Here is a 21,333-nt window from a genome sequence, read left to right as displayed (position 1 = left end):
CTTATCTATTTATCTCCTAAAACAATCTGGTGTCCACTAAAAGCTAGGCTTGTAGAGTGTGCTCCCTGCAGTGAGGGAATGACTAGTCTTATTTTTGTTTCTACTGCCCCTAGCACAGTACACTGACACTCACTAGGAGTTCAGGAGACGTCACCTAAATGAATGAAAGACGTGCAGATATAGTTTTTGGGAAGATATACTCCCTTGAGAACATAAACTCTCCTGGGAAGATAGGCTTTCTTGGGAAAAATACCAAATTTGAAGCTTTCCTGTTCTAGAATAGTGATTCTTCCTTTACCTGCAAACACACAGGTTCTACAAATGTGGGTTTAGCAGGCAGAACAGAGAATTCAAAAATAATCAGCACATCACTTTTAGTTTTCAGTCTGGCTTTGTACTTTATCTTTCTTTTCTCCTCTGGATTAGAAAGTGAACCTTTACGTAGTGGGGCGGCTGGACAGAAACAGGCCAAGGGATCAGACCCGGGAGGAACCGGCCCGACCCCTTGCTCTGGCTTACGCAACCCAGTAGATGCACATTTCGCTGCATCTGAGAGAAGAGATAAGAACACCGGGGGCCCCACTGGGCTGCCCCGGCACCATCGGCGGCAACGCGGAGACCAACTGTCCGGAACAAACAAGACCAGGAGGTTTGAGGGTGGCAAACGAAGAGTACAAACGGAGCACCCCTGAGAAGAGGCTGGGAAAAGGAACCTGGCTAGGAGAACTCCCAGCCCGGGGCGACACGGAAAAACCCGAAGACAGGCTGGGGGGGGGCTCCAAGCCGGACGAAGAGGGGCAGGGTCCGGGTCTCCATGGAAACAGGGGAGGGGGGCTGGATACCCATCCCCATGGAAACGGAGGAGGGGTGGGGTCCCTATGGTGACCCGACTGGGGTCTCCACTGGGAAATGCTTCAGGAGGGAGCCTAAGCCCCGCGCCCCCCGGGAAGCCCCCAACCCAGGCCGCGTCTAGTTTCGCCTTTTACCTCCGCGGCTCCCGGCAACGGCGGCAGCGGCAGCTTCTCCCCTCCCCAGCGGCACCATGATTGCCCCCACCTTCCCCGAACGTCACTTCCGCTTCCGCTTTCCGGAGGAAGGAGGGGAAACCGGCTCCGCCTATCGCGGGCGCTTCGGGTTGGCTTGTGCGGCATGGGGGCTGAGCTCGAGCCTCCAATTGGAGAGCGGGAGGGGCGGGGCGGGGCGGGGCTCCGCGGAGACGGCGCCCTGCTGGGAGTTCGCCCAGCGCCGGGAAGCGTCCGCCGGGAGTCCGGCCGGCGCTCCCGCGGCACCAGACGCGAGGAACGCGGATTGAACCCTCAACCACCAACCCGAAGCGGCCTCCGCCCGGCTTGCGCTGGCCGCCCTCGCCCTGGCAGCCACAACCGCAATGGGAAGGATCAGCTAGCCATCCGAAGTCCGGCCCGGGTCCGCAAGGGGAGAGCCTGGAAGGCTGTGACATCTCCGGATTTCTCCCTGTGGCCGCAGCTGCCCCTCATCGTTCACCACAGTTAATATGAGCAGGAGGATCTAAGATGGAAGATTGGAGCCAAATAGCAGAACTAGGAGTATTTCGATCCTAGCCGGAGGTGGCCGCCGCCTCTTCCCCCACTCTGACGCTCTCCTGAGATTCCCAACTCTGCTTCCTCACGCTCCTGCCTAGGCTGTCTGTCCCAATTTTTTCCCCTGCCGAGGACTGCGGGTTTCACGGCACTTGCGCCCGGGCCAGTCAACGCCACCTACTGGCCATTCCCTTTCTTTAACCTTTCACACTGTCATCCTACTGGCCGGTATGTGTATGTAAGTCACATTTTACACTGCCAAAGAGTAGTGGTGTTCCCGTGCCCAAGAAGCAGTTTTGCATGTGGCTTCATTATGCTGATTTTTCTAAATGCCAGGAAGATCTAGCTGTTAGAACCTCCCAGGAGCCACTGCCCGTTTTCCCCATTAGCTACTTCTCTAGAAGATTCAGAGTGGGACAACCCCCGGAGACTAGATCAGGGGTCAAGGGGATCAGACCTGCCTGTAGTATCTCTTGCTTTTAAAATGTGAGTAGTGACTGTTACCACCAGACTGCCAGGCAAATATCTCTTTGGCCTCTGACCAACTGTCCCTGTGCTTAAGCCACAAAGGTCCAGCTGCTGAGAGTAGCCATCTCTTAAGAGATAAAAACATACAAACAACCACTGTTAAAAATACATTTATCACTGAAATATATTACACATACGAGAGAGGGGATGCATCATATATAATTTGGAGGATTTGCTGGCGCAGAAAGTCCCACTTGTTTCACCAGAACACCAGTTTCTTCAGTGTTTTCCTTTTCAAGCCACCGTACTGCCCTCAGAGGCCCAGCGGCCAGCCCCAGAGTTGTTGAGCCATATCTGAGTAGGAATGGGGGTGGGGTGTCATATGCATGCACACACGTCCTCAGAGCGTTGGAAGCATCTGGGGTGGCTGCAGCCTGTTTATCCAGTAGCTTCCACTTGCATTCTTGCTGTCCAACTCATTCTCCCTTCAGGACTCCAAAGTTCGTTCAAATATCTGATCCTGGGCAGCTCAGCCCGGCTACAGGGAAGGCACTGACTATGCCCTGGAGGCAGGTTGAGCGAGCACAAGAAGTACAGTTATTTAAACATCTTTGAAAAAAAAATAGAGATCTATCTGTGTTAAATAACTAAAGTTGAACATTGAATGTCAGTTTTATTGTGGTGGTTTTCCCCCATGTCTTCACAACTCACAGCAGGTCTGGGTGTGACAGCCATGGTGGGGAGGGTGGTCTGGGCTCAGGAAACAGGCAGCTGCCACTCTTGCTTCTAAGTGGCCTCACATCCTCTTAAGGCAGCTCTTCAGGTGAGGCTGGAAATTGGCTGCCTCCAGTAAAATCGGCGAGGAGAGGGAGGCTCAGGGGGAGTTGCAGAGGAACTGGTGAATAAATTCTTGAGCCTTCTTCTTCTCTACCATTTCAAGCTTTTGGTGACCAGCTGGGTTTCGAAGCAGTAAGCTGCCAAATATGCTAGCTGCATGAAAAACACAGAAAACAAACGATTCAGCAAAAGAAGTACTACTTATTCTTGTGTTGTTAGGGGTGGGGAGGATATTTGCTGCTTTATAAAAACTATTTGAGAGTAAACTTCACCCAGAGCTTGCGATTTGAGTTTGCAGGCCTTCCCAGGCATGCTCCCACAACAGTTCTGCTACAGTGGACTTGGGACCCCCCCCCAACCACACTTCTCCTAATGAGGCTCTCAGTTTGCAGACATACTTCCCACAGACGCTTGGCTGCTCACCTAGAATATTCTCATCCAAATGATTTTTTGCTGAATTTTTCAGCAGTTCTTGCAAAAACGCCATCAAGTAGTTGAAGACATTTTTGTGGAATGTGGGGAGAGTAGAAATGACCTGGAAGAGAGAGAATTTGGATTTGTCTTGTTGTTCACTCAATCATGTGTCAACTGCCTGCCATATTCCAGGAACAGGAGTAAGACTGTGCACAGAAAACCTTGATCAGTTACCACTTGGCACAAATGCCAAAAGAGAGGCACAGATCAAGCACTGCATGAATTTAGACGTCAAACTTCTCACTGCATGTTTCTCAAAAGACTTAAAGGAATAGAAGACATTTTAGTTGGGTCTTGAATATAAGACAAGATTGGACCTGCAGAGGTAAGGACTAGAATACTTAGGGCAAAAGAAAGTGTAAAAAAAAAGGCAAGATAAGGAGAGCGGGGAGATGAGGAGAGAGGACACATTGTGAGAAGCCCACTTTGGCAGAAGCACAACTATCCGAACAGGCACGAAGCCTGCAGGGTTGATGAGACTAGACTTCAACTAGACTAGACCTCCAGCTCTCTGCACATCAGAATCGGGTGGGAAGCTTGCACAAACTATATTCCAAAAGACATTCTCACTCAGTGGATGTGGGGTGAGGCTCTGGAAAATGTATTATTAGCAAGTTTTCTAGATTATTCTGCCATGGTCAGTTGTATGTGTGAATCACTAAGCTAGATCATAAAAAGTCTTGAACATTTAAGAAAATCACTAATTGGCAGTGGAAAGCCAAGTATGGTTTTCGACCAAGAGTGACATGCTGAGAGCTTTAGAATACACAATCTGATGGCGCTATGCAAAACAAACTAGCAGAGAGAGAGCCTGAATGCAGGGCCCTGAACCGTGGTAAGTGGAACGAGAATGGAAGAAAGAAGATGGGTGACAGATCAAGAGGTCTGGGCATGTGGGAGGTGAGAACAGGAGGAGTCAGAAGTGACTCAGGTTTCTAGGGTGAGTCACTGGAATTAAGAATGATGCCATTAAAAGAAAAAGGGACATGAGAGGAAGAACAGGTTTGGGAAGGAAAGATGTGGAATTGAATTTCTAAGACATTGCATTTTGAGTGATGGCACCCACTTCGTTCCCTCAGGCCTCATGAGGCCTGGGGCTGCAACATGTGTACGCTGATGCTCAACACTTCCCCTCACCTGTTTACTTGCCGTGTAGTTGCCAGAACACTCCAAGCAGTTATGGTAGGCGCTGTAACAGATGACAGGCTCCGGCAGGCTCTCCAGGAAAAGCAGCAAGGCTTCGGCTACAGAGTGATTGCTAGCAGCTTTGAGCCCATCGTTAAGGAACAGGGGATGCCTCTGCCCATGGTTAGGAAAAGGCCCAGGAGCGAGCACGTGCCAGAAGTGCTGCCTGCTCAGAGCTAGGATGCCAGACTGACATCTTGAAGGGGCCAAGCTGTTTGTCAGCTTAGCCGGGCCCTCCTGAGATCCTGCTATATTGGTTGCTTAAAGTTGTAAAGTCTTCTCTATGCAAACTTTAAGTAGGAAAAACATGAGAGCTGAGGACACAAGATCAGATTTTGAGCCTTAAAATATTACTCATTCCTTTTTCTCACCTCTCCTACTCATATCCTCACACACAGACACACACAGACACACATGCACGTGAATATCTGAAGGATACAGAGGGTGTCGATCATGCCAGTGTCCAGACAGTCCCTGACGTGCTCAAACTCCGACCTCAGGCCTGGCTGCTGAAACAGATCTTCCTGCAGAAGGTAAGAGAGTTGCAAAACAATTATGTTCTCAGAAAGTCAGCCACCATTTCCTGACCTAGAAATATAATCACCAGCAGAGTGCAAAACGAGCAGGGTAGTGCGGCCTGTGAATCACCCTGGTAGATGAGCTGATTTAGGCTGATGGCGCTGGTTCATCTTGCAGGCCTTCCCAGGCATGCTCCCACAACAGGTCTTTAAAGTGATCTTTAAAGTATGTCTTTGGGGCTGGCCTGGTGGCATAGTGGTTGAGTTCGCACCCTTAGCATCGGTGGCCAGGGTTCATGGGTTTGGATCTTGGGCGCAGACCTACACACCACTCATCAAGCCATGCTGTGGCGGTATGCCAAATACAAAATAGAGGAAGACTGGCACAGATGTTAGCTCAGGGACTATCTTCGTCAAGCAAAAAGAAGAAGATTGGCAGCAGTTGTTAGCTCAGGGCCAGTCTTCCTCACACACACGTAAAAAAGTATGCCTTTAAAGTAGCTATGTTTCCTGCAGTGTTATAGGGGGATTAACCAGAAAAAGAAAAAACTGAAGAAAATATATCATAAGATGGAAAAATGGACCTCAATGCTTTGTGACATCAAGATTATGGCAATAAAGGTATTTCCACTAGTCCTAGGATACTTTATATTCATTTGTTTTACAAAATGATCTAATGCCATATAACTAGGTTAATATGTATTGCTCAAAAGTTACACGTGAAAGGAGCTCAACAGAAAAGGGAGAATAGCAGAGTACTTAGGAATGTGAATTCTAAAACAGAGGAGAAAAGCCCCTTGACAGTGGCCTTGGCAATGATTTTTTGGATATGACACCTAATGACACACAAGCCACAAAATCAAAAATAAACAAGCGAGACCACATCAAACTAAAAAGCTTCTGCACAGCAAAAGAAACAATCAGCAAAGTGACAAGATAACCTATGGAATGGGAGAAAATATTTGCAAACCACCTAGCTGATGATATGGGGTTAATATCCAAAATACCTAAAAAACTCATACAACTCAACATCAAAAAAGCCCAACAAATAATCCAATTAAAAAATGGGCAAAAGATCTGAATAGACATTTTTCCAAAGAAGATATTCAAACGGCCAACAGGTACATGAAAAGATGCTCAAGATCACTAGTCATCAGGGAAATGCAAATCAAAACCATAATAAAGTATCACCTCACACCTGTTAGAATGGCTATCCTCAAGAAGGCAGGAGATAACAAATGCTGGAGAGGATGTGGGAAAAAGGGAACCCTTGTGCACTGTTGGTGGGAATGTAAACTGGTGCAGCCACTATGGAAAACAGTATGGAGGTTCCTCAAAAAATGAAAATAGAAATACCACATGACCCAGCAATTCTACTTCTGGGAATATATCCAAAGGAAATGAAAAGAACTCGGAAAGATTCTGCACCCCCATGTTCACTACAGCATTATCACAACAGCCAAGATATGGAAACAACCTAAGTGTCCATCGATGGATGAATAGATAAAGAAACTGTGGTACATATATATAATGGACTATTACTCAGCCACAAAAATTGAGGAAATCCTGCCATTTGTGACAATGGATGGACCTTGAGGGCATTATGCTAAGTGAAATAAGTCGGGGAAAGACAAATACTGATATGATCTCACTTATGTGAAAACCCCACAAATTCATAGAAAAAGAGATCAGATTAAATACATAAGTACTAGAAATGTAACGTACAGCATGAGGACTATAGTTAACACTGCTGTATGATATATGTGAAAATTGTTAGGGTAGATGCTAAGAGTTAATCACAAGAAAAAAGAAATTTTTTGTTTCTTTTGTTTCTTTTTTTTAATTGTATCTATATAGATGATGGATGCTAACTAAACTTATTATGGTAATCATTTCACAATATATGTAAGCCAAACCATGATGTTGTACACCTTAAACTTATACAGTGATGTATGTCAATTATATCTCATAAAAATAGGGGAAAAAATAAATAAAAAGTGAAAAAACAAACAAACAAAACGTCTATAGCCAGAGTCTGTGAGTTCAAATACCAATCCTACCTATTTATCAGCTTTGGGACCTTGACAAAATTCTTCAACCTTTCTGGCCATCTGTTTCCTCATCTGAGAGCTATTGTGAGAACTAAATAAGGCAATGCTGTAAACACTTAGAATAGCGTTTGGTACATTGTAACACTCAATAAATGAGAGGGAAACAAAAGTGAAAAGAGAATATCCAAAGAATGTAAGTGGCTTGGAAGTGGTGGTAGATTATAGTTGGTATCAGTCTCCCTGGGAGCTCTATAAATGACTCAGTGAAACTGACCAACCTGATCCCAGAAAGCCTGCCCACCTCCCTCTAGAACTCCCCTGCCTCTGTCTGCCTTGTCAACAAGTGAGCCCCTACCCTTCCCAGAAGCTGGAGAGAGTTCCCAAAAAGGAGAGCAGAGTGACACCCTGAGAAGTCTCCAGCTGACTTTCTACCTGGGACCCCAGAGGCCAGGGGAGGGAACATGCTGTGCTGGGAAGGCCATTCTGTGCAAGGCTGCTTCCCTTGGGGGTAATCAAGCGCCATATGTAACATCAGGGTGCCACAGGGGTGTGAAACATGAACTTATCTATCCCTCATTCACTCCCTGGGGGAACAACAACTTTCCACAAGTTCCTCAGGGTAAGAACTTTTTATGCCAAGAGTTCTAGGGGCTGACACTCTTTCTCAAGGCAGCCTGGCCTCAATCAGGTCTGATGACTTCACTGCCACCTACCTGCTGGACCGCATTTCGGTACAGGTAGTCAACCATCATCCAGAGCTCTTTGGGGATTTCCATGGGGTTCTCTAACTGGCTCCCATCGTCTTCAGTCCATAGTGGCCTCAGAGTCTGCAAAGAAGTAAAAAGCCTGATAAGAAAGCCCACCAATGGAACTTCTGCCAGCTGGCTTCAGGAGGACGCACAATATGGGGACAGCAAACCCGTGGAAGAAGGGAAGCATGTCAATGCCCCCAAGCAAACATTCCACCGGCAAAAATGAAATCAGGTGGAGCAATCAAGGCACAGATGGCGACTTCTGAGAACTGGGAGTGGCTTATGGGAAGCAGTGTCAAGGCATCAGGTGAAACACGCGCCATCGTCTTAGGAAAAACCTCCTGCCTACAGCACTTCACTGTCAGAACCAGAGACAGTGTGGTCTGGGGAAAAAGAGCACAGATGTGGGAGCCCAAAACCTGAGTGCCAGGTCTGGGTCCAGGTTAATTCGCCATGTGACCTAGACAAATCACTCTCCTTATCGTGCCTCTGCTTCCAGCTGTATAATGGAGACAAGAGAGTTCAAGACTCCCTAAATTTAAAAAAAAATGCATTGGAGGCGGGAAGAAAAACGCATACATACTACCATAAATCTGCTCCAAACTAGTTCCCTTGTATTATAATTGTCACCATAGGAGCCTTTTAGATCTCAGAAAATTTAGTTTAGGATGATAAACCACCAAGTGACGACTAAAACAAAAAAAGGGAAAAATATCATGGGCCAGGGAACCTTCATATCTTAGTATCAACGGCTGAGTTTCTCTAATACATTATGTATGAAAGACTGAAAACACGGCCACATCATTTTGCAGCTTTTTACCACAAGAGGTAGAGAGTCCTTCCCTGCCCCTGGGATCTGGGCTGGCTCCACAACTTGCTGCCATCTGATTGCAACCACACAAATGAGCCTACGAAAACCAGCACAAGAGCCACACCGGAAACTCATAGAGTCATGGGAAGCAAGAACCCGTTGTCTTAAACCACTAAAATTTCAGGGTAGTTTGTTAGACAGCAGTATACAACTGACAGAGGAAGCAAGTTCTAAGAAGGCTGAAGAATTCTCAGGTTCCTGGGAAGGTAGGCACAGGAATATCTTGTTTGACTGGCTTGGCTGCTACATGGGTCTAGATCTTTCCTTGTGGCAGGTGACTCACCAGCTCCCTGACAGTTTCAAGCGGCAGGTCCAAGATTGGCTCCTTCATGTAACATAACGTATGAATGGGAGATCCAAAACAGCTGGGCAGGTAGTTCCCGGACACAGACAAAAAGTAATCCTTTCCCCTGTCCAAGTGCAAAACCAGGATGTCCTCAATTTTGTCTTCATTCGAGTTGAGCTTTGTAGCCGTGCTCTTATTTACAAATAGCTCCAATTCAATCTCAATGGTAGAATCTGAAGAAAAATTTTAAAAAGGAACGTCAGTGGGTGGGAGGCCAAGAGGAAAGGGGGAAAGAAGATAAGCGGGAAGAGGGTCAGGTGTAAAGAGTTAGGGAGAGGAAGGAAGAGGATCAGCCGACCAACAAGTATTTATGGACATGCTCAGCACTCAGGAGACACACGAACGAGGAGTGGGCAGTCCTAGTGGGGATACGAAAACAACCAACAAAAACAGGTCAATAGGCAACTACCATAAAATGCAAGTTCTCAGGAGCACAGCTCGAGCTGGAAATTATTAATACAGTAAGAAGGCATGGATCAGAGATGCCCTGAGCCAGGTCAGATGAAGACACCTGATCCAGCAGAAAATATACGGCAAGTATCAGCCTGTGAATTGTCCACAACTCTGGCTTAATCCCTCTGCCTCAGAGCACAACACAGAGTGCAAAGGAGAAGCTGGGGGCACGCCACGGGGTACATTCCAGGGCCAGATGTAATTTCTGGATTACCGCCCATTGTCTTGCCCCACAAGAGTAGACAGTTGGGAGCTGACGATAGTGAGGCAGACAGTGAAAATGGTTCCTTCGACAGCAGCGCCTGCTTCCCAGCAACCTTATGTTTTCTCTTTCTGTGAAATTATGGAACATAAACATGACTGAGAAGGCTTCTGAAACTGAACCCATGCTCCGCACTATTTTATAGTTATTTATGGATGGTTCATCCACAGGGCTCTTAAAAAGTTTCAAGCAGACAAGAAAACTCTCAGGAACAAAAAGCTTATTTTAGGAAAATGAGCAGACAGGGTGGAAGGTTCCCAAACCAGAAGCAGGAGCGTGGGCAGAGAGGCCGTACCTGGCAGGAGGAAGCCTCTGCTGGGGTTGGCGTTCAGCCACTGCTTACAGTAAGACTGCTCATCAGGCTTGTTGATGAATTCAAACCGACAGGGTACTTGTCCATTATGAATGGTAAAGGATTCCACTTGCAACTGCATGTACTTCACATTCTGAAAACAGAACTGGGAACGAGCCCGGGACCAGTCAGACCAGTGCCCTCTCCTGGGCAACCTGCCCAGCCACCCTAACTGGGCAATCCTTGCCCTTTCTGGAAAGAAAATGAAGGACTACTTCTTTCAAATCATGTTTTTGCTTCAAGTACTTACCTAGGAGGCCGTGGCTACCACTAAAGACCAGTTGTCTGTATTTAACCCAGAAACCCCAAAACCCAAGGAACTCGTGTTGTCTTACAAATAAATTTCCCAAAGGAATAAAAATTTAAATCTTCTATAACCAAAGACCATTTCCAAAATACGAATGGTCTTCACAAATTCCTACCCCAAACATCAAAACCAAGCCCATCTTTCCAAGTAGCTGGACATCTAGGGCATTAAAAATATCCTCACCATAAATTCCCGTTTGATTGACTTCTTGGTATTGTCAATTCTGAATAATCTATGGTGGGGCTCTTCCATGAAAAATCTTTAGCCCTTACTTGACTTCTCCCACTGCCCATCGCTTTTCTATACTGCCTTCCCTCCCAGCAACTCAGGCAGACCCAAGAAATTCAGACTCAATTTAATCTCAGTCAAAGCAAAGCATTGGTAGGAAGACAAACCCATTGCAAGAATACATACCAGTTATACTAAAATCAAACAAAACACATTCTGGGTCATTTATGCCATTATTTAACTCATGGACGGCCCATGTTTGAGTGAAATAAATGAGCCACAAAAGGTTTAAGGGCTTCTGGTTTAGAAGATCAGGAGATTAACATAATCTAAACAAATAACCCCTCTCTTCTCAGCTAGCGTTATTAGCCTCACTTTATCTACAAGCAGCCTATCAAGAGTCTAGAGTCCAGTAATTTGATAGGTGTCTCCTGGAGTTCTGAGCCTTGGCAGATGAGATTTAAGTTCTGTGAATAGAAGAGCCTGATGCCAATATTCTTTTTTTCTTCACTGAGGAAGATTCGCCCTGAGCTAACATTCATTGCCAATCCTCCTCTTTTTCTGCTTGAGGAAGATTAGTCCTAAACTAACATCTGTGCCAATCCTATTGGATTTTTTTTTTTATATGTGGGACACCACCACAGCATGGCTGGTGAGTGGAGTAGGTCTGTGCCCAGGACCCGAACCTGCAAACCCAGGCCACCACCATAGAGCGTGTGGAACTTTAACCACTCGGCCACAGGGCTGGGCCCTGAGGCCAATATTCTTAACATGCCCTTCCTACCTCTCGTTTGGAGAGGGACACAGAAGGAATGTTGGCATTTTCCATCTTATCCAGGGAGCGAACAATCTCCTCCAGGGTCTTCCGGTAAAGCTCTTCATTTCTGACTTTCACCTGGAAGGGAAACATCAGAGCCTGAGAGCCTTGGCTTCTGCCCACTTCCTCTTTTTCAGCATTGAGAACATTCACAGCATGGGGAAACTGCAGTTGATAGCAACACAGAAAGTGAAGACTAAATAAATTTAATTAACAAGAACCCAATTAATGTCAGCATTGCAAGGGTCCCCCAGAGGCAAAGCTTGTACAAGTGAGCTGCCTCCTGACTGGCAGAAAGATGACGTGGTGGGAAAGCCTGGTTGGTAGTTTGGCCAGGTGTCGGGCCCAGGGCAGGAGATGCTCAGTGCCTGGCTCCACCGTGCTGGCTGCTGCCAACAGGCCTGCAAGGGGAAGCTTCTCTAGGGCTTTGATTTAAAGCAGCATTTCTCGAGCTTTTGTAACCTGTGCTTCATCAGCCAAGAAGATTTTGTCAGGCTTTCTCTTCTGTATTTTGAATTATAAACACAATTTTTGTCATTTTCCAACAATAAAACTTTAATTATAACATTCATTAGGCTTTTTTCAAACTACCCACACTCTCAGATTCTGATATGCCTCTACTTGCACTGCCCCCTTGAGAACTGGTAATGTAAGAAACACAGAAGTCACTGAAGAAGAGACACAAAGAGATAATAAATAAATGAAGAGATGGTCGACCTCACCAGTAATCAGGGAAATGTAATCTAAAATAATGAAAGATTATTGGGTTGGCAGAAATCTAAGACTGATCAAATTCAAGATTAACCAGGGTGTGGGAAAAGCAGCTCATCCACGTTTGGTACAAGTGTAAAAAGGTAAGGTAATTTAGCAGGGTCTAATAAATCTAGAATACATTTTTCTTTCAACCATTAATTTCCCCTCTAGGAATTTCACTCTATAGAAATACTCACACTGGTACACAAAGATATATGTGAAGGGTAGTCCTCACAGTACTGCATATAACAGCAAAACTTTGGAAACAACTTAAATGACCATCGATATATACATTATGATTCATCCATACTGTGGAATCTTTCGCAACCTTTAAAAATACCCAGGACGGGGGCTGGCCCCGTGGCCGAGTGGTTAAGTTCACGCGCTCCGCTGCAGGCGGCCCAGTGTTTCGTTGGTTCGAATCCTGGGTGTGGACATGGCACTGCTCATCAAGCCACACTGAGGCAGCGTCCCACATGCCACAACTAGAAGAACCCACAACGAAGAATATACAACTATGTACCAGGGGGCTTTGGGGAGAAAAAGGAAAAAAATAAAATCTTTAAAAAAAAAAAAATACCCAGGAGGGAGCTCCACCTTTACTGACATGGAAACATCTCCTAAGATGCAGTCAGTGAGGGAAAAAAGACAGTCTCAGAATACTGTGCATAACATGATCTCTTTCACAAAAAAGGAAAAATATCCCCTATGTTATATATAGAACACCAACATACTCATTTGTAAACGCACAGAAAAAGGTCTGGAAAGATACCATACTAAAAGCAAATGGGAATTTCCATGTATGTAGAAATACATAATAGAAGTATACCAAAACAATTAGGAATTAAATTGAAATTAAAACAATTTTTAAAAGAAGCTTCCTTACACTCAAGGGGGGAGGAGGAGATGAGAGAGACAAAGCGTCTTGGTTGTGAGAAGCAATTCCCTACAGAATGATTACAACAGGGATCAGCTGCCCACCTACCCCAATGTCAAACACTGAGCTGACAGGCTTGTGGTCACTGGTCTTCAGGGCCATGTGGCTCTGGTAACTCAGCTGAGTGATGTTCTTCCCTTTCCAGAGGATCCGGTCACACCAGGCAGGAGCACGACACTTCTCACTGAAAGGCAAAGTCCACACTGGGGGCCCTCACAGGCACAGCAGCACCCCTGCCTGGCTAGAGCCCCGGCTCAGCTGGGAATGATGGGGAAGAGCCTTCGAGTCCGTGCAGGCCAGGGGTCTGAGAGGGCGGGAGCGACTGTGGCCCACCGAGGGATACCATGTGTCCCGTGGTATCATCCAAAGCAAGTGCGAAAGCTCAGAGCCAAATCACCGTTCAGAACGATTCTCTGCACTGAGCCTCCCACGGGGAGGCAACCTGAGAAGTAAGTGCTCCCTGAGCCTCAAAAGCGGTGGCTAAAACAGGCTCTGAATTCCTGCTGCCTGGGGTCACATCCTGGCTCCACACTGGCCTTCTTGGGAGGCTCTTTAATCTTCCTACGCCTCAGTTCCCTGAACTACAAAATGAGGATAATAAGTCATACTTACTTCAGTGGGTTATTGAGAAGATCAAACGAGATAACACATGTAATGTATCGAACAGTGCGGGGCATACCGTAAGCACTAATAAAAAATAGGAACTACTACGTAAGGACCAAGTACAAGCTAAGTCAGTTGGAATCATCTTGTCACCCTAAGCATAGCTAAAAAGTAAATCAGCCTCAAGAATTATTATGGAATAAAGGCAAGGCAGTCAAACATAAAACATACAGGAAGGTAGGCTGCTTCATGAGCAGATTCGGAGAGAAAATGTTTGACCAGATGCAAAACACGGGGAAGAAGTCACAGGAAACCTATCCTCTTCTTGAGGTCCATGAGGGCAAGTGCTTCCATAACTTTCTGGGTTTCCATTAGCCCAACCCCCTGGAGCAACCTCGGACCCACCTGGTGTCCCAGTCGTCAGAGCCAGTATCATACTTATAGGTCGGCTGGAACGTCAGCTCGCCCTCTGTGAAGCCTTCAAAGACAGCCTTTGCAGCCACCTGAGTTTTCAGCTACGCAAAAGGATAGAAGACAAAAAAAAAAATCTCAGAAGAAAAAGGTCAAACGTTGAATTAGCAGAGGAAAGGAAATCAATCTGGAATTTGAACCCTAACCCAAGGGGAAAGGCCCATGAGAAAGCTATTCTGTAAGATCTTGCTTAACTACCAGGAAGAGGAGCAAGCTGACCATTGCTCCAGCTGTTGCACAGTTTTTAAGGCTCTTTTAGAAGAGTGTACCTGCATTGAAGGGCCCTGAGTACCATCCTACTGAGATGTTGCCAAGAGGATTAGGTACCAATGGATACAGAGTTTCTCCCTCCCCGGTATCAAACACTCCATCTGTGTAGCACAGATTGTTCCAGTAATACAGAGAGAGAAAACTACATAGAAAAAGATACAGTCCAAAAAGCAAGGGGAACTTCCATGTATGTAGAAACATAGAGTAGAAGTATATCAAAACAATTAGGAATGAAATTTAAATTAAAACAATTTTTTAAAGGAGTTTGGCAAATTAGTCATATGAACTGGGGGAAGCTCTGTGCCTTGGTTTCCCCATCTGTAGATTTGGGGTTTATAACAGAATTTGCCTCACAGGATGGTTGGGAAGATGAGCTGTCAACTTGAACAGGGCCTGACACATTATGATAATGGCTAGCCTTTTTCCTATTGCACTAATTCTGGGCGCTCCTTCCAGATCACACTCTCAGCAAGAGAGAAAAACCACAGCTGTTCCTGCCTTCTCCCCAGAGCACCAGGCCTGGCACTGCGTGGACTGGTGAGGGACTGTCCTCTAACGTTGGAGACAGGGTCCGCTATCCAGGGGACAACAGTTGCCGAATTCCCCAAAACATGAATTCCTAAAAAAACTATCAAGGAAAAATAAACATTCATACAAAAGGAAATAATAAAAATTTAGCTACTAATGTAAGATGATTCTTAAACATGGGTATATATAGACTTTAAAATCATCTGGAAGGCAGAGAACACCCAAAACTGGTACGATCACTTGAGGAAAGACCAGAAAAGAGGGCAACAGGAGATGGGTATTAAACTACAGGGCAGTTAGAACACCCCAGTCCAGAATAGAGGCAGTAAACATGCAGTTACAGAACAGACCGGGTTAATGCTGAAATGAGGATTAAAGAGAATAAAAGTAATGTACCAAGAAAAAGAGCTGGAGAGAAAAGTGAGTAAACAAAGAGATTATTCAATAAAGAAAGACATAAAGTTTAGATTTGTTTTCTTCAATCGTTCTGCACAGGGAGGAAAACAAGGTAACGAAAGATTTAGACTAATGACAATAGGAAGGATATTAAAAGGGAGATACAGACTAAAAAGAAAAAGAACTTTAACATTGATAAAGTTGAATAGTTTGACCGCTTGAATAGTTCTGAAATCTACTGAGAGGAGTAACCTGAGGAGAGTCAGAGAAACAGATTTGTCTTGTCCTATAAATGGTTAACGTTCTGAGAAAGAAATGCTAACCCAAATAACAGGGGAGAACAGCAGGTTACAGAACTGATTCCTGTTGGCAGTGAAGAAAGCCACTCACAAAAAAGAGTTGTCATTCACACTGGACAAGTCTGGAGGGGAGGAGGAAGGAGCAGGAGGCTCGTTCAGAAAAATCAGTAAATCATCTTAATCAAGTATCTTCTTTAAGAGAAGCCTGGTACCCTCTTAGTCCCAACTTGAATAGATGAATGAATGAATGAGCACAGGAGACAAGAGAGAACACACTCTCGCTCCCAAGGGAGATGGGCGCCTCAAGGGATGAGCCAATGGGGAGACAGCTATGGACGAGGGAGATGCAGATGAAAGGAAGAAACCTCCCAAGTCGAGGAAGAAGAGGCTGAGAGTTGGGAAGCCAGGCTTTTCTGTGCCTCACAGTGGGGGGCAGCTGCCTGAAGAGGGCACAGGTGGCCATCTGTACCTGATCATATGCATACAGGGTTTGAAAGGCCTTCTCTTCGATGAGCTTTTTCACTTTTTCCACATCCAGCTCTTCTATCCTGTAGTTGAGGTCCCCCAGCCACAAGATCACACTGTGAGGACAGAGCACAAAGGTCACAGGGTTTGGGAGGGACTTTACCAGTCCTATTCAGGGAGCTTCTGACAGGAAGCCCCTGAGGCTCAGCCTCTTGGGACTTGGGTGGGGAAGTGACTCAGCCATTCAGGAAACCTTTTTCTCTTGGTACCCCATTCGATACCATGTCTAACATGCTGCCTACTCAATTATCTTGGTCCAAGTTCATTATAAACAACTTTAAGTTCTCCTTGACTATTTTATTCTCGCTCAGTTGGAAAGATAGTCTAATAAGATCTAAAAGCAAGATAATAAATTAGCTCATTCCTGGGAAGAGGCAAAAAAGATCAAGTACTGGGAGTCGTGTCAATCACTCAAGGACCTCAAACCAGATGAGGCCATGATGTTGCCTCTGCCGCCAGGCACACTCCAGTCCACAAAACACACTCTCAGCCTTTGTTTCTAGAGCTAAATTCCTCTGGAACAAAGCTCGACTGTTACAGTGGAGTCTGGGTGTAACCACCACTGTGTCATCAGTTGGCTCTTTTTGCAGTGTGACAGTTGTTTTACTACACCTGCTACTTTGGGAAAAAGATAACTGAATGCTCCCAGATGACATCACATATCCCATAAGGCCCAATACTGCTCTATCTGAAGCCAACAAGCAGGTCATCAGAGAATCTGCACAGCAGTACACACACACCAAAATAAATGCATCTATGCACTAAAAGCAGACAAACTGACATGCAAGCTGCAACTAGGACGCTGCAGGTTCAGCAGAATGGAAGACACCCTCCTTGCTTGGCTCCCTGGAGAAGGAAAGCCATTCTGTCAGCTTCCAGAACACCAGTGAGCTCAAGACAGTTCTGCCACCGCAGCAGCAGGAAGAGAGGCTTGACTCTGTGTACTCCCTGGGGGACACCAAGGCCCCACAGGCTTCTTCCTCTTTATGAAAGAAGTGGCACAAGCTTCAAGTGTTACTGTAAAGTCTGAAATTCTAATATGCCTTGAATTTAGACATATACAAGGTTTTAGAGACAAATGAAATAAAGAGAACAGACCAAAATTAGCACAAGATGCTCCAAGCAGCGGCAACTATAGCTTTGTAAGGTTGAATCAAGAGGTATAAAAGACGATGTGAAGGGAGACAGATGTGGTCCAGTTCTCAACTACCCACACTCCTGGAAAGAACAGACACATCAAATCCTAAACCAGACTTCTAAAGCCTGGTGTGTGATCTTGCTCTGTGGTTGCTTTCCTCACGATGTTGGATCAAGGCAGACCCACATTAAAATCAATCTTATACATTTTCCAGGGACAAGTGATGTTTGAAAAGGATTCTAGAGGTCTGCCAGATGGTACGTCGGGACACTAAACATTTCCAAAGGACATAATCCACGTGTAAGCGGGGGTTGCTGGAGTTCGCACTCCAGCCATGGGAAGCCTCCCCCAGGCACTTCCCTAACAGAGGCCCACAGCTCTGCCTAGCAGGCGCGGTGAACTGCGTGGTGTGGAAGCCCAGACTCACTCGTGCTTGCTGATGGTGAGCGGGGGAAGGCCTGGGTCAACCTGACAAAACTGCATTCGAGAACAAATGTCCTTATAGTCCTGGTTCCTCCTCTCACACTCCTCTGTGTGGGCGGCCAAGTGAGAATTCACAACGCAGATGCTGGTGTTGTGGAACCGGAACCTGATGGCCACGCCTCCTTTGTTGCCCTATGAAAAGGAGCCCAGAAAAATCCAATTCACACCTTAACTGTGTTAGTCATTTAAACCTGCAAACTTCCAAAGTGTTTTCTCCTAATTAGTCTTCATAATCACCCTGTGAGGTCAGTAAAGCAGTGTTATTGTCTGTATTTCACAGGTAAGAAAACAAACCCAACAAGGCACAATGACTAGCCAGTCAGTGGCAAAGCTGAGTCCACTTTTCACTAAATCACAGGCAAACCATGTGTTCTCCCTTCTCCATGGGAAGCTAAGCTCTTGCGGTAGAACCTAGAAGCAGGATTCTAACAATCTCGAGAAGAGGAGGAAACTGCAAACCTATTATCAGCATTCTTTCTTTTCCTTGGTGACCCAACATAGTTTCTGCGACATAGTTCACGGATTAAACAGAAGGATAAGCTAGAGGCTCCAGAGTGGAGTGAACACAGGGGAATGCGTCAGTTCGGCAAATCAGCCAGCCATTCACTGAAACACGATTTCTGGGGGCCAGCCCCATGGCCGAGCGGTAAAGTTCACGTGCTCCACTTCAGCAGCCCGGGGTTTCGCTGGTTCGGATCCTGAGCGCGGACATGGCACTGCTAATCAAGCCATGCTGAGGCAGCATCCCACATGCCACAACCAGAAGGATCCACAACTAAAAATATTCAACCATGTACTGTGGGGCTTTGGGGAGAAAAAGGAAAACTAAAATCTTAAAAAAAAAAACACGGTTTCTAAATAAATTTCTAAATTCTGCTCATTTGGCCCTGATTGAGGGTACCACTCATCTTGTAGTACCAGCACCCTCAAACTGGGACACACGCAGTCATGGTATCATTAGAAACGGGGTCAAGACCTCAGGGATCAAGGACCTCAGCATGCCACACAGACCATCCGAGAACTCACCATCCTCCCCATGATTCCTGTCCCCACAGACTCAGCTTCCACTTCTGAGATGTACGCTGCATGTTCCTCTTTGACATATAATAGGAGCATGATGCCAACCAGTCGGATGAGCTTTATCTGGAAAATAGAGCCAAACGTTCAAGCCACAGCATTATTAGAAGTTGAAAACAAGAATAAATATCCCAAAGGAAAAGTGGTCTTGAAGCTGGCTGAGAGTGAGAGTGTCCCTCCTTTCCCACCTTACTAGGACACAAGGTACCTGTTCGACTCACTGAGTGTGCTACGTGAGAACCAAACAGCCTACCAGTGCCAAGACGTGCATCGTTCCCACCTACGGGCGCCTGTTCTGGAGCACCCAGAAGTGAAAATCGCACGATAATTACAAGTGGCTTACAATAAAGATCATGGGAAAAGTGAAAGATTGCCTTAGAATGTCCCTGCGTGGCACCATCAAACCAAAAGGTCCCTCACTCCTCTCTTACCTTTGCGTACTTGGCACCTGGATGAAGACAGTCTGATACAGCTTTGAACCACTCTTCCTCCTTTGGCGTATCTTGGAAGAAAAAGGCTTCCTTACTCAGATCGAGCTCTTGGAACCTATTAGGAGAAACAATCAGTTAGACAGTAGAGAAAGTGAACATGAAAGATGACATGTTCTCAGATTGCTTTAGGTGAGAAAATCCGAGCTTTCTAGATAAACTGCAGGACGCTCAGGAGGGAAGAAAAATAAACACCTAGAGCCGAGGAACTAAACGCCAAAGGACTTAGCAGGTGCCTTCACAAGCAACGGACCACTTCCTCTTCACCACCAGCCTGCGAAGGAGTCGGAAGTGTCCCCCTTCTACATCTGAGATCACTAGTTCATACAAGCACCAAGTGACAAACAGGCTCAAACCCAGGTCTATACAAATACCCAATTCTAGGCCCTTTCCACTTCACCATGCAGGCCTCCTTGCTACCTCCTCTCCACCAACAGTGCCCAGTACAGCAGTGAGAAGACAGTAGGTGTGAAAAAAAAATGACTGACTGCTGGAGCTTTTTTTCCTTAAGTTAACCTTCTTTTTCTGGCAAAGATATGTTTACTTTGTGACCAATAAAGTACTGAATTATTTTTTTAAGGTAAGCCTTCTGGTGAGGAAGCTCGGCCCTGAGCTAACATCTGTTGCCAATCTTCATCTTTTTTTTTCCTACCCAAAGCTCCAGTACACAATTATACATCCCAGTTCTAAGTCCTTCTAGTTCTTCTATGTGGGATGCCACCACAACATGGCTTCATGAGCCCCGTGTAGGTCTGCACTCAGGATCCGAACCAGCGAAGCCCTGGCCGCCAAAGCGGAGTGTATGAACTTAACCACTATGCCACTGGCCAGCCCCAATAAAGTACTGAATTTTGTCAAAGTAATAAAATTCGGTTCAAGGTGCAATGATGTTAACAGAGTTACACTAAAAATTAAATATTAGCATTTAAATGCCAAGCACATCACTTTAATAGTACCAGAAATTTGGTTTTAATTTAATTTAAAATAGTGCCAGAACATCAAACAGAGAAGCAGCTATTATTGAGCACACACTTGTTTTCTAATTCCTTCACCTGCTGTGAAGACTCAGTTACATATTCATGTCCCCATCCCTTCAACCACAGTATACATCTTGAGGATGTAGAGGCAACTAGAAAAGAAGCACTCACCCTACACAGTACACATCTGGAGCCTCGACACTATGTCTCAGCCAGGGCCGGAGGCATTCTTTGGGGGACTGTCCATTTACATTGTATGTTCCCACAAAAAACCTGTCACCAAAGAAAACTGATCAGTCACTCAGGAGGACTATGGAGATGACAAGGAAAAGCATTTTATGCTGATTTTGCCTCATTTCAGTCTCTCGGGAGTGGAATTTTACAACATAAGAAATGTCACATCTAACCTAGACCAATGACTGTGGCACCAACGGGTTACTTGCAATCTGCCATACTATTTGTTGCTTTTGTGATAATTTCAAACAGTGTAAGTCTACTCTGAACATTCCTATTTAGCTTTAACAGTCATTAGGGAGCCATAACTCACAAGATGATTCTTTACTGTGTATGCTACTGGAAAGTACCGTGGTAATTACATTCGGAAGGAAAGCAACACCAGGGTTCAAAAGGCTATTTTTTCACCATAATTCACTGTTTATATCCCTAGAAGCTATGTTACTTTGTCTTATAGTCCCAATGCAATCACTTTAAAAGATATGGCAGAATCCCACATCCTTTATTCATTTAACTTTCAGTAATCCTGTCTAAAAAGATTACCAAACACTATTTTATTTTACTAACTTCAATTTAAATGACTTTCTTCAAAGGCCCAGAAAGGCCAAGGGATACAGAGGGACAGGCAAAGATCGAGGCATTTCTCCTCCTTCTGCACCCGTATATCTTTTCAA

At 45.5% G+C, this 21,333-nt stretch overlaps 2 protein-coding genes across 3 annotated transcripts in view; both read right to left on the bottom strand.

Annotated features, from left to right (window-relative positions):
- The window catches only part of MTF1 (metal regulatory transcription factor 1), a 38,898-nt gene extending 37,798 nt beyond the window's left edge, over positions 1-1,100 (bottom strand). For both annotated transcript variants that reach the window (XM_014840165.3, XM_014840166.3), the window contains exon 1: positions 987-1,100. The gene's annotated coding sequence lies outside the window, so the exon portion shown is untranslated. The remainder of the gene's footprint in view (positions 1-986) is intronic.
- A 1,575-nt stretch (positions 1,101-2,675) lies between these two features.
- Positions 2,676-21,333, bottom strand: part of INPP5B (inositol polyphosphate-5-phosphatase B) — a 48,260-nt gene continuing 29,602 nt past the window's right edge. Inside the window, 15 exon segments of the mRNA XM_070510317.1 lie at positions 2,676-3,017; positions 3,288-3,399; positions 4,476-4,603; positions 4,963-5,047; positions 7,806-7,919; positions 8,999-9,234; positions 10,072-10,234; positions 11,448-11,558; positions 13,219-13,354; positions 14,179-14,288; positions 16,207-16,318; positions 17,828-18,015; positions 18,910-19,026; positions 19,392-19,506; positions 20,597-20,698. Of these exon segments, the coding sequence (XP_070366418.1) occupies positions 2,902-3,017; positions 3,288-3,399; positions 4,476-4,603; positions 4,963-5,047; positions 7,806-7,919; positions 8,999-9,234; positions 10,072-10,234; positions 11,448-11,558; positions 13,219-13,354; positions 14,179-14,288; positions 16,207-16,318; positions 17,828-18,015; positions 18,910-19,026; positions 19,392-19,506; positions 20,597-20,698 (1,945 nt within the window). The 3' untranslated portion in view covers positions 2,676-2,901.

The sequence above is a fragment of the Equus asinus genome, chromosome 5 (assembly GCF_041296235.1).
Source record: "Equus asinus isolate D_3611 breed Donkey chromosome 5, EquAss-T2T_v2, whole genome shotgun sequence".
Classification (NCBI taxonomy): Eukaryota; Metazoa; Chordata; class Mammalia; order Perissodactyla; family Equidae; genus Equus; species Equus asinus.
The sequence above is the reverse complement of the archived record's forward strand: the minus strand, read 5'-3'. Positions and strand labels throughout refer to the sequence as shown.